This window comes from Nannospalax galili, unplaced genomic scaffold, assembly GCF_000622305.1.
Source record: "Nannospalax galili isolate Female #2095 unplaced genomic scaffold, S.galili_v1.0 scaffold463, whole genome shotgun sequence".
Lineage (NCBI taxonomy): Eukaryota > Metazoa > Chordata > Mammalia > Rodentia > Spalacidae > Nannospalax > Nannospalax galili.
Window position 1 is genome coordinate 2,391,136 of NW_008349529.1, and position 14,975 is coordinate 2,406,110.

Genomic DNA, 14,975 nt, shown 5'->3' on the forward strand with positions numbered 1-14,975 from the left:
AAGTTGTCCTCTGACTTCCATCCACCTGCAGTGGCACACACATATCCCCTACACACACACACACACAATGAATCAAACCAAGTTTCTCATGACTTCCATCAAATTGTGGAAGATAAGTGGTATGCAGCTTTGCAGATTGAGGAAAGACATATACTTTGTGTGAATATAAAGTGCACTTTCCACAGAAAACTTAAAAGTCCTCTCCACCTTCACAAATTTGAACTTGGACTGGATATTTGATGCTAATGATAAGCCTCTTAGGAGTGCAAGTCATATCGTAGTAATACAGGAAAACTTACATGCTTTTTAGGTTCACCAAAGTATTGGGGGGGTGAAAGATGGGATCTGTTTAATATGCAAGTAAAAAGTAAAACGAGGCAAATAAGACAAAATACTGTTAAAGCTACATTTTGAGGATATGAGGGTCATACTGTCTCTGCACTCTAATGTATGTTTAGACTTAAAAGTGTTTAAAAGTGTTTTCAAAAAGTTATGCTCCGCCCCTGCCCCAAGGATTAAATTTGTTCATCTATAGTAAAACTTGCCGACAGTTTTTTACTGCACCGCCCACTCTACACGCTGGAGAGAAGTTGTCTGGAAAGTCGGGGAACTGACAGAAATTAGTCACCCACACTGGGGCCCGACGCTAGGCGGCCGGGTAGAAGACCGCAGTCAAGCGGCGACCAGCGCCCACCGCGCCTGCGCCGCTCCGCCCACCGCCGGGCGGAAATGCGAGTCGAGTCACGTGGCCACGAGGGGCGGGGTGGGGCTGCCGCGTTGTCCGTGCTGGGAGGGCGCGGCGGGTGGCGCTGGTTGGGCGTTGCTGGCGCATGCCTATCTCTCGCCGGACCGCGAGGCGGGCGTCTGCCAGGACCCGCGGCGGAGGCAGGGCAGCTGGAGAGCTGCCGGGCGCCCCCCGTGGAGACTGGACAGCCCGGGCTCGGCCCAGGGCGCCGCTCCGCCGCCGGCGGGCATCATGGCATCGCTGGCCGACAGGGTACGGGGCCACGGGCGCATCGCCGCCGGGCTTCTGTTCAACCTGCTGGTATCTATCTGCATCGTGTTCCTCAACAAATGGATCTATGTGCACCATGGCTTCCCCAACATGAGTCTGACCCTGGTGCACTTCGTGGTCACCTGGCTGGGCTTGTACATCTGCCAGAAGCTGGACATCTTTGCCCCCAAAAGTCTGCCGCTCTCCAGGCTCCTCCTCCTGGCCCTCAGCTTCTGTGGCTTTGTGGTCTTCACCAACCTTTCTCTGCAGAACAACACCATAGGTACTTATCAGCTGGCCAAGGCCATGACCACGCCGGTGATCATAGCTATCCAGACCTTCTGCTACCAGAAGAGCTTCTCCATCAGAATACAGCTTACACTGGTGAGTAGCGCTGTTGCGCTCAACTGTATCTTTAGCCTCCAGCCTGGTTGTCTTTCTTCCCGGGAAATTTGAAATGCACATTGCTTAGCCTGGCCCGGCTCCTTTCCAACATCATGAATCCACGAGAGAGTCGGGTTCTGAGAGCCTGTGAACGGCAGGCTTATTAGGGGGAGGGGTGGAAAAAGCCTTTTTGGCTCTCGGTTGGGCTCTTCGTCCAGAAGGGTGTGTTCTGTGGGTTTTAGACCTACCGTTTGATGGAAATCTTGAAACGCTATGATTGGTGAGAAAGAATGTTGTCTTAGGTGATGCAATTCAATATTTATCAGAATATCTGCAAAAGCTCAAACTGAAAAAAAATAAAAAGTCCCAATCAAATCATATACGACAAAGAAATGGTTTAGCATGAACCTGACTCAGAATATGTCTTCAGCGGCATACTTCAGAGGTGCCAGTGTCATTAATTAAAACAAGTTTAGCACTTAGTTTGTAGTATTTCATGTCTTAATGCTTTCCTTGATGTTTATGCTCATGTTATTTAAGCACAGTTTAGGGGTCCATTTCCTTACCTGTAAATGCATGTGGTATTTCCTTAAAAAGCACAACGCATGGACTCACTATTTTACGCCAGATTTAAAGTAGAATTATATGTGAGTGTCTGTATGGAATTAAATTCTTTACATAAGATTTGCAATCAGTTTTTCGAAAGGAAGAAAACATACAATAGTGTTCCCGGTCATGTGTTTATGATTAGTTTTGTAAGAAGTCACTCTTGAATTTAATCTGAACAGCATTTGCCTCTTTTTCTTTACAGATTCCTATAACCGTAGGTGTAATCCTAAATTCTTATTACGATGTGAAGTTTAATTTCCTTGGAATGGTGTTTGCTGCCCTTGGTGTTTTAGTTACATCCCTTTATCAAGTGGTTGGTAATTTTTTTTTCTTTATGTGCCTTTTACCAGATTTCATAAATTTTGAAGCTGTATCCCAAGGTTTAGAAAATACAGTATAGAGACAATAGACTGTTGGGAAGAAAGCATAATTGCATAAATTGTCTGACTCCAGGTGAAGAGAAGAGAGGAGACAGAGAAACCTGGGTGTGTGATACTCACCAAATGCCTCCCTGTTTGTAAGTGCATACTACCCATGCTTACCCATCTAAGTTTGGGGCAGAGTAACTTTTTTCTGGGAAGTTTTTACAAAATAAATAGACTTTTTTGCTTCCTATGTTTGTTGGTTATATTTGTCACTTATTCTTTAATTATAAAGTTGCTACGAAGAAGTTGCTTACGCTTTTGAAAATTTGGACATAAAAAAAGTTCAGATTTATAGATTTTTTTTTTAACATCAAAAAATATGTTGCTGTTACAACTTGTTTATTGGCTTTTAATAATTTATCTATGTCAAAAGAGTGTTTTTACTTGTGTAAGCATAGTACCTTGCCTGTGGCCAGGATTCATTGATTTTTTTTTTCATAAATTCACTTCATTGCCATAAATTCCAACAAGTGAGTTTTTTGTTTCCTTTATGATGGAGAAATTAACATGGTGTAGGGTACAGCAAAACAGTGTTCTCTCTATACTGAAAACCTTGGTCTGGAAATTCTGGGTGTGCCTGCATGGGGAGTCAGAGCCAAAATGTGACCAGTGTTACTTTTTTCACAAATATCTGTTAGAAATATTAGTTCATTACTATAGTCCTGGCATCTTAAACTTGCTGGTAGTGATTGTTTTAGAAATATTGTTATGGAAAACACTATACTCCTGAATACTTTATTTTATTTTTGTGATGCTCAGGATTGAACCCAGGTCTCCTTATAGTCTAGGCAAGCATTATACCACTGAACTAAAACCCACTAAACCCTCTTAACTTCCTGCTGCTGCTGCTGCTCCTCCTCCTCGAACCCAGGGCCTTGCACATGCTATGAAGTGCTTCACCACGGAGCACATTATATCCCTTAGTTCTCTTTTTACTTTTTTTTCACTTATTTTGAGTGCATTCACGTGCCTGTCACAGCATGCATGTGGAAGTCAGAGAGTAACTTGTGGAGTCAGTTCTTTCCTTCTAACATTTGGATCTCTTGATTGAACTCAGGCAGTCAGGCTTAGCAGCAGGCACCTTTGTCCACTGAGCCATCTTGCTCGTCCTCTTTTTACTATTTGAGAAAGGATAATAGGCATGTGTCGCCACATCTGACTTACTATTAAATATTAGAATATCTTGTACCCCTTATATGTCATTTCAGTTCACGATACTCACTGTTATTATGGCCATTGTTGACACACGTTTCAGAATTGCTGTAGATTAGAATCATTGTTTATCCCTGAGGTAGATGTTTGCAGTGAGATTGACAAAGGAATGATTGGGGACTAACTAATGGGCAAAAGTTCCATCATCAACAAACAGTACAAGTACTATGCCAAAATAGGTAGATCCTCCCCTCCCCTCCTCAAAAAAATTTTTCCTTTTAAAGAAAGTTGCACCTGCCTGTTGTATCCTAATGTAGTTTCTTTGTTCTTCCACCACTGGGGAGGAGGTCAGAGAAGAGTCCTCTGCTCTTTAGTTGTAGAAAGATGATTGACTGGTCTGCTCAGCAGGCATTGTACCTTTTTGCTCATCCTTGAGGATACAAAGAGGAAAAGCAGCCTATAATCCAACCCTACAAGATGCACATGGAAACTGACAAGCGGACAGCTCATCTCAGGAGTATGCCTGAAGGCTGAGGAAAGTCCTCAGTCCAACAAAGAAATGGCTGATCTACACTCAGCGATGAGGCGAGATTTGAGGGAAGGGTCATTTAAATTGGAGGCACAAAAATTCAGTCAGCAGTGACAGCTTAGCAGGTCTTTCCTTGTAATATGTGTGAAAGTACAGAGCATACTTGATGTGTTTAGTGAGGCTAGACTGTAGGTGCATAGTGAGAAGACAAGGCTGAGATTCTGCCAAAACCAGATGGCAGAATCTTGGTGTCACAAGGAGTCTTTACTCTGCAGGCATGAGCAGAAGAGTTTAGACTGGGAGTGCCTTTATGGTTCCTTGTATTTAAGAAAAAAATTACTCAGGACTGGAGAGATGGCTCAGCAGTTAAGCTGGCTGCCCTTGCAGAGGACACCAGTTCGAATCCCAGCACCCCCATGGCAGATAACAACCATCTATAACTCCAGTTCCAGGGAACCCGATACCCTCTTCTGACCTCCATGGGCATTGCACAACATAGGAGCACTTATATACATGCAGGCAATATACTCAAATACATAAAATTTTAAAAATACTAAAATATAATTTTAAAAGAAAGAAAAATTACTCTAGTTACAATGAAGAGTGCCGAAGAGTGACAGGTAGCACAGCTAGGAACCTGTGGTGCTTCAAGGGGAGACAGGAAGGGTCTGGGCTGGGGCAGTGGCGTGAACATGGGAAAGTGAGGTCCTTTTGGAGGAAGAATTAGTAGGACCTGACTGAATATGCAAGCCAGGAGAGTAAGGATCTGCAGGTGATAGCATTAGTTAGCAGAGCAGCACAAGAGAAGCTGGTTTGCAGACAGAAGAGTTTTGATTTTATTTTTTTGAGACAGGATCTCCCTGTAGCCTTGAATGCACAGAGATTCGCCTGCCTCTGCTTCCTGAGCACTGGGATTAAAGGCGTTCGCCAAGGAGTTTGATTTTAAACAAGTTCCTGCAAGCTAATTGAAAATGGCCTGGAAGCTGTAGGCAGTGAGTTCGGACACTCAGAGGGTATAGTTAGTGATAGAGTGCTTGCCTAGCATGCACTAAGCCCTGTGTTACATCCCAGCATCCTAAAAAAAAAAATCAAGGAAGGAGGAGAGCGCTGTAGGTGACAGCAGGAAAAGATGGCAGTGGATATGGCCGTGGGTGGTGATGGTGCCCTTTAGAAGATGTGGGAGGAGTGGTGCCAGAAGTTGGGCTGAGATGTCGGGGCCCACCAGTTGTGTGGCAAACAGCCAGGTTACCAGAGGCAGGGGGTGAGCCTGAGTGTCTGCAGCTGTCCTGCTTTCGCTCACTGTTCCACCCTCCAGAGCGTGCTGCAGAAGAATGCCTTCTTTGTCCTGCATGTTCTCAGAAGACTCCTAGTTAAAGCTGGCAGGCGTGTGCTTCAAATTTCCTGCTTTTCCATTTTGATCTTGGTAAATTCCTATAGACTTAGAGATTGTGTAACAGGCACCTAGACATAGGAAAAATAGGACAGGAGAAGTTAGTCAAGATCCAGGCTGTTCCTAATTGATATTTGAACTGTCCCTAGAGCATTCTTCAGAGCCGCCTTTTCAGTCCTATTTGTGTAACATTTTGAGGACATGGGATGTGAGGTTTTAAGGTTTTTACTGAATGATACAATATTTTAGGGCTGATGGTCATCCGTGCAAGTGGGAATCCTACCCACAGAAAAGTTCTTGTGGGAGGAAAGCTTCTACTACTGATTGGGTTTCTAAAGTGACTCAAAAGTCCACGTTCCCTTGAAGCCACACACATGGGCGTGCATCCACCATGCATAAGACAGGTTCTAGTTAATTGTTTTTGTTCTTTGTTTTTTTCGGTCTTTTTGAGACAGGGTCTCCCTGTAGCCCCAGCTGTCCTGGAACTCACTATGTACACCAGGCTGACCTTGAACTCACAGAGATCCACCTGCCTCAGCCTCCCAAGTGCTGGGATTAAAGGCGTGCACCACCACACCTGGCTGTTCTTCCGTTCTTCCATAAGAAAGCAAATCTGGCACTGCCATTAGGGTCCCACTACTCTCCTAAATTCCCTCCTCATTTTCCCGCTATTCCTGATTCTTACGGGCTTCTGCGTGCATTTCTTTTCCTCTGTTTAGTGAAGCAAATCTGGAACTGCCATTAGGGTCCCACTACTCTCCTAAATTCCCTCCTCATTTCCCACTATTCCTGATTCTTACGGGCTTCTGCGTGCATTTCTTTTCCTCTGTTTAGTAGAATCAGGAAGTAGAGGGGGCTTTTCCTCATCTGAGGAATTGAGAAATGACTAGATGATCACATACCGTATTCACAGAGCTCCTCTTATTAAAGCTGCTTAAGGGGCATCTTAACTTCCCACTCTGAGCTCTGTAGAATAATGAGGCACATCCTCCCACCCCATCCCCGCAGCCTTTACCCCCCCCCAACTCCCCCACTTACATCTGTGTAGCTAAGACCTGTGTAGTAAGACCTGTGTCTTCGGCTGAGTGATACTTTTCATTGTGTCTGATTGTTTTATCTCCTAATTTTCAGTGGGTTGGAGCCAAGCAGCATGAATTGCAAGTCAACTCCATGCAGCTGCTGTATTACCAGGCTCCCATGTCTTCTGCCATGCTGCTGGTAGCTGTGCCCTTCTTTGAGCCAGTGTTTGGAGAGGGAGGAATATTTGGTCCCTGGTCAGTTTCTGCTTTGGTAAGTCTGAAGTGTGTGAAACAGTATAATCATCATCTCTCCTTTTCTAATGGTCTCAAATCTGTTCTCACATTTAATCTTCACAGTCACCCTCTAAGGAAAGCAGGGTGAATGTTATTTTTCAGATGAAGAAACTGAGATCTAGGAATGTAGAAGGACTGGCCTAGGCTGGAACAGCTGGACAGTGGCAAAGCAGACTGCAGTTCAGATCTTCAGATACTGGGTTACTGTTCTGTCAGTGCCAAACCAGCGCTCCCACATAATTTGGGCATTGTATTTTAATTTTATGTTTTTACAGAGTAAATGTAAAATGTACTGGCTTTATTTCAATATAAATAATACAATCTCATTGGTTAGATTTTGAACACACATAAAAATGCAAAGAAAGTGGAGTCCCTGAAGAAGCTCACTACACCAAGATGTTCCTTTATCACCTGGCTCTGACCATTTAATGGATCCCATTTTTTATATAGACTTCTATATTGAGGGAGGTGCAGTATGTGTGTGTGTGTGTGTGTGTGTGTGTGTGTGTGTGTTTATGTGTGGTTTTATATAATGGAATTATACCATATATGCTGGTTTTAAATGTATTTATTATTTTCATTTTATGGGTATGAGTGTTTTCCCTGCATATGTTTAAGTGTACCCATGCATGCAATGCCCTCAGAGGCCAGAGAGGGCATCAGATCTCCGGAACTGAAGTTACAGACAGTTGTTAGCCACCATGTGGCTACTGGGAAATAAACCCAGGTCCTCTGGAAGAGCAATAAGCACTCTTAACTGCTCTCTCCACATATGTGCTGTTTTTATCCTGGTTTCTTTTCCCCAACACTCCTCTCCATACACACTTTAGCCTCACATTACCCCTTTTGTGCCCCTTAAAATAAGTCATATTTGCATTCTAGCATTTGTTTCTTTCTTATTTTTCTCCTTGCTACATATATATAAACACACACATTTGGGGGGTTGTGTATGTGTGGTATATGTATATGTTTGGAGGGGGTGCACATACATGTGTATATGCCTGACTGTAGAAGCCAAAGGTTGATGGTAAGTGTCTTGATCACTCTCTACTTTAGCCCTGGCTGGCCTGGGACTCACTATGTAGACCTGACTTGCCTCAGTCTTACAGAGATCCACCTGCCTCTGCCTCCCCAGTGCTGGGATTAAAGGCGTAAAAAACCCCACCCCGTGTGACCAATATAAACAATGATTCTTCAGTTCTAAGTAATGCATACATTTGTAGGGATTTTGTTGTTGTTGTTGTTGTTCTTAACTAACCCAGGAAAGCTTGGTCTTCAACTCCTACACATGCTTTTCTGGTTTTATATTTGAGACAGTTTTACTCTGGCCTTGAACTCCTGACAGTTCTCCTACCTTAGCCTCCCAAGTGCCAGGATTATAAATGTAGTGCCTGGCTTTGTTTGTTTGTTTGTTTGTTTGTTTGTTTGTTTGTTTGAGACTGGGTCTTCTGTAGCCCAGGCTAGTCTAAACTTGCTATAGCCAGAAATGACCTTGACATTTTGACCCTCCTGCGTCCACCTCCTAAGTGCTGGGATTACAAGTGTGTACCACTGTGCCCTGTTTATGTAGATCTGAGAATTGAACCCAGGGCTGTGTATGCTAGACAGGGTAGCACCCTATCAACTGGGTTCCATCTCCAGCCCTGCTTTTCTGTATATTGCTGTTCTTACTTAACTCTCCATATGATCCCTTTTTTGTTTGTTTGGTTTGGTTTGCATAATAGTACCTTTTGGATAATCATTTTTTTCCCTGTTCTTTATCACTGTGAACAATGCTGCATTGACATCCTTGTACATGTGTCATGTGTGTTGATACCACTACTTTCCTCCTGATGGAATACAGTTCTATGCGTGGAATTAACAGGTCACAAGTGTATGGACCTTAGGGACATTCTAAGCCAGAAAGTCTTTCCTTCTGACTGACTCATTTCAGGCTGCTGTTACAGAAATGTCAGGCATTGGTTGGCTTAATTAGCACACACTTGCTTCTCTCAGCTCTGTAGGCTGGCAGCCTGAGATCAGGGTGTCAGCTTGGTAGGGTTTGCTGTAAGGCCCTTCTGTTCACAGATGTCCATCTTCTGGATCCTCACCTGACAGGGAGAGGAGAGGCACGTGAGAATGTGCCTATCCTCTCCTTAAGAGTCCTGAGGGTTCTGCCCTCTGCCTTAGTCACCTCCTGACTAGGACTTGCAATTTCAATATGCAAATATTGGGAAGCACAAATAGTCCATAATACCTTACTTATAAGAAATTTGTTTCCCACAATGCTAATACTTAGTCTTTTTGTTTGTTTGTTTGGTTTTTGCTTTGTGAGACAGGGTCTTGCTATGTAGACCTGCCTGTCCTAGTACTTATTATGTAGCCCAGGCTAGCCTCAAACTACAGCCTCCCAAGTGCTAGATTACAAGTGTGAGCTCCCACACCCAGTGGGAGTGTCTTTCTGTTGGTAGTGTTGATTTAACAAACACTCATGCAGTCCTTAATCTGTCCTAGTGCTATTCAATATTAGCCAGTTTACTCCTCCTAATCTTATATTAGGTCAATATTAGTTTTATCTCTAATTTTAACTGATAAGGAAACTGATAGACAATTAAAAAATCAGCCCAAGATTCCCCAGCTAATAAGCAGAACCAAAATGATTTGAACTCATGCATTCAAGCTCCAAAGTCCTTTTTTTTCCTCTTCTTTTTTGGGTTGGGACTAGAACCCAGGGCATCATCATGTATAATGACAGATGCTTTGCTACCAAGCTACTCTAAGCATCCCCTCAATTCCACTTTTGTGATTGCTTTGTTTTCTTTTTCTTTTTAATTACATTGTGTGTGTGTGTGTGTGTGTGTGTGTGTGTGTGTGTGTGTGTGCGCGCGTGCAGTTAGAGGACAACTTGTACAGGTTGGTTCTCTTTCTATCATGTGAGTCCCAGGAATTGAACTCAGGTCATCAGGCTTGGCAGCAAGTGCTTTTATCCACTGAGCTCTCTCTCCAGCCCTGTTTTGTGTTAAAGTGGTTAAACTCCCAGACACAAGTGATCCTCCCTGCTCAGGCTTCTGAGTATCTGAAAGTTCATACATCCACCACTACCCCATATTCTTAGTGTGTGCAAGAACACATACATGTGTATGTGCGCGTGTGCATGTGGAAGCAAGAGGTAAGTGTCAGGTGTCTTTCTCACTGTTTTCCACCTTATTTTTTTTGCGGCAGGGTCTCACTGAACCTGAGCTCACTGATTCTACTGGGCTAGTTAGCAAGCTCTGTTGGATCTGTTTCTGCCTCCTTAGTGCTGAGATTACAGGTGTCTGCAGTCAGTCCCAGCTTTTTTACATGGGCGCTGAGGATCCAAACTCAGGTTCTCATGCTTGTGCAGCAAGCATTTTACTGACTGAGCCACCCCCTAACCACTAGACTCCATATTCTTAAACAGTCTCCTGCCCATGAGACCAGTGACGTATGTGCTTTTTCTAGAATAGAAATCAATGGAGCATCTCTCAGATAATGCTTCCTTAAGCTTTATCATAGTCCTAGCCATCTGGATTATCTGGGCTTCAATCCTCAAAGCTTAGACACCTGAAATTTTGATAGAGGTTTTTTGTGGTGGCCCTTAACAGACTTACAAAAGAGAAAAGCACGGGAAAGTCATAGAAAGTAACTGAGGCTGTAAGAGCACTGCAAGCTGAGGCCATTTACCATGAGAGAAAGTCATTTTCACTCCTTTCTGTCCCTGAAGGCATCAGTGACTCAGAGTATATGATCCTCTTTTTAATTATGTGCCAAGTCATCATGGAATAGGCATGTGAGTTTTCTGGACTGCTGAGCAGCTATCACTGCTGCAGATCCAATGCGGCTTTGCTGCACTTACCTGAATAGGACACGAGCCCAACTGCTCAGGTCCTCACCACTCACTGATTTTAAAGGTGATAGAACCTACATGGGGTGGGAAGTATCCTCACACATGACGTGTTTTCTTTGAAATTTAGATGTCTTAATAGTTTGTCCTAGCTAGTATTTTAACCCAGTTCTTTGGAGAGGAAGAAAGTGATCTTGCAACCTTTAAATAATATTGTGAGGCAGGTTTCAGCAGAACACTGTGCACACAGTGGTCACATGTCTGTGCTTTCATGACTCCACACTTTGACCTCTGCCTCCCTGTGCTTGGAACCCCACCCTTTCTTCTTTCTTGTGTCTATATGTGCTTTTAAAGGGGAAAATATTTATTTGTATTAATACGTATTACATGTATAGATATGTGTGTGCCTGTGTTGGGGGTATGTGCACGTGAGTGCAGGTGCCCTCCGCGATCAGAGCATCGGATCCTCCTGGAGCTGGAGTTACAAGGGCTTGTGCGCTGTCCAGCATGGAACTAAACTTGGGTCCTCTGGAAGAACAGTATGTGTGCTTAACTGCTGAGCCATATCTCCAGCCCCCTCCCTATATATATTTTTAAAATTCAGACACTTTATCTTACCTCAGAGTGACCTCTCCTGCTCAGTGACATAGATCTCAAGACTCATTTTCTTTCAGTGCCAGATCTGTAAACCTTCTGTTGCACTCTCCTAGTTAAGAAGTAGCCTAGCACAGGCTGGACGGATGACTCAGTGGTTAAGAGCGCTGACTGCTCTTGCAGAGGACCCGGGTTCGATTCCCAGCACCCACATGGTGGCTATGAACTGTCCTTAACTCCAGTTCCAGGGGAATCCAAAGCCCTCTTTTGACCTCTGTGGCATTGCACTGCACGGGTGCACTCACATACACTCATACACATAAAAAAAAAAAATTAAAATAATAAATAAAATATTAAAAAAAAAAAAAAAAAGAAGAAGTAGCCTAGCAGGAGGGTGAGGAGGAACCACATGCCTGGGTTTAAATCTCAGCACTGTTCCTCACTGGCTATGTGATTGTGGCTGGCCACTCTGCCTTTCTGTGCTCTTATCTGTAAATAGGGATCATATTTCTCTACCTGCTTCATGGTTCTTTGTGAGGATTAAAACAAGTTAATCTACGTAAAGTATTTACAACAGTTCTTAACACAAAAAAATTTTTATATAAAGCCAGGCATGGTGGTATACACCTTTAATCCCAGCACTCAGGAGGCAGAGACAGGTGATCTCTGGGAGTTCAAGACCAGCATGGTCTCGTAATGAGTCCCAAGTCAACCAGGGCTGCATAGGGAGACCCTGTCTCAAAAAAAAATATAATGAACATATGAATTTTGGTCATCATGATTGATTACATGTATTGTGTGTGTGTTTGTGTCCGTGGGTGTGTGTGCCTGCACATCCAGGCCAGGTTGACGCTGGGCATCTTCCTTACTTGTTCTTCACCTTATTTTTTTTTTAAAACCTTATTTATTTTAATTTTGTATGTATACATGTTTTGCTTGCATGTATATGAGCATACCACCCGCATGCAATGCCCATGAAGGCCAGAAGAAGGTATAGGATCCTATGAATGGAGTTACAGACAGTTGTTAGCCACCATATGGGTGCTGGGACCAAACCTGGATCCTCTGGAAGATCAGTAAGTGCCCTCAACTGCTGAGTCACCTCTGTGGCCCCTTCACCTTATTTTTTAAGGCATGGTCTCTCACTGAACTGGAGTTCACCAATTGGTTAGACTGGCTGGCCAGCAAGCCCCAGGGATCCTCCCACTCCACCTCCTCAGCATTGAGATTACAAGCACACGCCCCAAGTCCCAGCTTTTACATGGGTGTTGGGGCTCCAGGCTCAGGACCTCAGGCTTGCACAACAACCGCTTTACCAGCTGAGCCATCTCCACAGCCCCATATCATGATTTTTGTTATCTTTAAGTGGTTTCTAAGTCCTTTGAGGACAGGAACTTTGTGCATACTATGTTTCTCACAAGTCCTGGCCTGATTGTGTAGTTATCCAGTAAAGGTTTATTGATTTAATATAAATAAGAATAAAAATAAGCAATTCAACAGAAAAAGATCTATAAGATGTCCATGCCACAATGTTAGCAGATGTGGTGATAGCTAAGATTACAGATACTCTTTAGACCTTTTACTTATCTTTTTTTTTTTTGCTTTTTCTTTTCTTTTCATTTTATTTATTATTTTTATGTGTATGCGTGTATTGTCTGCCTGTAGGTAAGTGAACCTGTGTCGTGCAGTGGCCGTGGAGGACAGAAGAGGCTGTCGGATTCCGTGGAAATGAAGTTACGGACAGTTGTTAGCTGCCATGTGGGTGCTGGGATTCAAACCCTGGTCTTCTCTTCTGCAAGAACAGCCAGTGTTCTTAACTGCTGAGCCATCTCTCCAGTCCCTACTTTTTGCTTTTGCCTTTTTTTTTTTTTGGTCTTTTTGAGGCAGGGTCTCCCTGTAGCCCCAGCTGTCCTGGAACTCACTATGTAGACCAGGCTGGCCTTGAACTCACAGAGATCCGCCTGCCTCTGCCTCCCGAGTGCTGGGATTAAAGGCGTGCGCCACCATGCCCAGCACTTTTTGCTTTTTCTATAATGTATATGTACACTTTTAATAAGTATTTATTATAGCTGGGCTCAGTGATACATGCCTGTATCTCAGGTGCTCAGGAAGCTGAGACCAAAGGAGTCCTTGGGTCCAGAGGTTTGAGGCCAGCTATTGTTTGTTTGAGACATGGTCTCATGTAGTCAAACTCACTATGTAGCCTAGTCTTCCTTGTTATTTTAGAAATATTTTCTTATTTTTATTTTATTTGTATGAGTGTATTACCTTAATGCATGTAAGTGTACCCGTGTCATGCAGTGCCTAAGGAGATCAGAAGAAGGTGTCGGATTCCCCTGGACCTGCAGTTACAGACAGTTGTTAGCCACCGTACAGATGCTGGGAATCGAAGCTGGCTCCTCTGCAAGAGGCTCTTAAACACTGAGCCATCTCTGTAGCCCCTGCTGTTGTTATTTTTGAGACAGAGTGTCACTGTAGCCCCAGCTGTCCTGGAACTCACTATGTAGACCAGGCTGGCCTCAATCACAGATAACTACCTGCCTCTGCCATCTGAGTGCTGGGGTTAAAGGGATGTGCCATCCCACCTGGCTTTCCTTGAATTTTTAATCCTTTTGCCTGTACTTCCCAAATGCTGGGATTATAAACCTGCACCACCACAGATTTTTGCAGATTTTTTCCACTAATTTGTAGACAGTTATAATTTTCATACTGTTTATTTTACTTATTTACTCAGAATTCTTGCTGCATTCCAAGTTGATTCTTTAACCTTGTTTTTTGTAGGGTGCTTTTTTGTTTAGAACATGGTCATGCTGTGTAGCTCTGACTGTCACTGTGTAGACCAGGCTGGCCTTGAACTTCCAGTGGACCTTCTGCCTCTTCCTCCTTACTGCTGAGATTACAGATGTGTGCCACCTTGTTTTAATGGTTGAAATAGACTTTTTTTAATCCTTTTTTTTTAAAAAAAAAAAAACATACTGTTTTTATTTTATGTATATGAGGGTTTTGCCTGGATGTAAGTGCACCACTGTGCATGCAGTGCCCACATTGGATCACCTGGAATTGGAGTTATGGACAATTGTTAGCTGACATGTGGCAGAGAACCCGGGTCCTCTGCAAGGTCAGCAAGTCCTCTTAACTGCTGAGCCATCTCTCCAGCCCCGAAATTTGAGTTTTTAAAAGTGCTAATAATGCTAATGTAACTCCATTTCCAAGGGATCCAATACCCTCTTCTGTCCTCCTCAGACATTGCATGCACTTACATGCAGCCCAACATTCATAAAATACAAATAGATAAATAAAATTTAAATGCCTAATCAAACATGTTCTTGGTTTGCAGCTTGTGGTGTTGCTGTCTGGAGTGATAGCTTTCATGGTGAATTTATCCATCTACTGGATCATCGGGAACACATCACCAGTCACGTATCCTTTCCATAATAACTTTCAGATGTGCCCAGTCTTTGTTCTCCAAAACTGTCCCATTCGTTACCTTTGAGTCTCATACTACGGCCTACAGTGAGTAGATTGAATTATTTGTGTTGTGGGGGAGATTGTTGTTATTTGTTTTTGTGACAAGGTCTCCCCATAGCCCCAGCTGGCCTGGAACTTGCTATGTACACCAGGCTGGCCTCAATTTCTCTTAGATCCACCTGCCTCTGCTTCCTACGTGCTGGGATTAAAGGTATGGGCCACTAACCCTATTTTTTATTTTTCTTGAAGATATTTATTTATAGCGGGTGTGGT

General features: G+C 43.5%; 1 protein-coding gene across 3 annotated transcripts in view; it reads left to right on the forward strand.

Moving 5' to 3' along the window:
• The first annotated feature begins 767 nt into the window (after positions 1-767).
• Slc35e3 (solute carrier family 35 member E3) overlaps positions 768-14,975 on the forward strand; it is a 35,531-nt gene continuing 21,323 nt past the window's right edge. The window contains exons 1-4 of one of the 3 annotated variants that reach the window (XM_029570337.1): positions 768-1,378; positions 2,190-2,300; positions 6,615-6,773; positions 14,572-14,654. In XM_029570337.1, the coding sequence (XP_029426197.1) occupies positions 977-1,378; positions 2,190-2,300; positions 6,615-6,773; positions 14,572-14,654 (755 nt within the window). In that variant the 5' untranslated portion in view covers positions 768-976. The remainder of the gene's footprint in view (positions 1,379-2,189; positions 2,301-6,614; positions 6,774-14,571; positions 14,655-14,975) is intronic. The other 2 variants (XM_029570336.1, XM_008846969.3) reach the window with 2 other exon arrangements.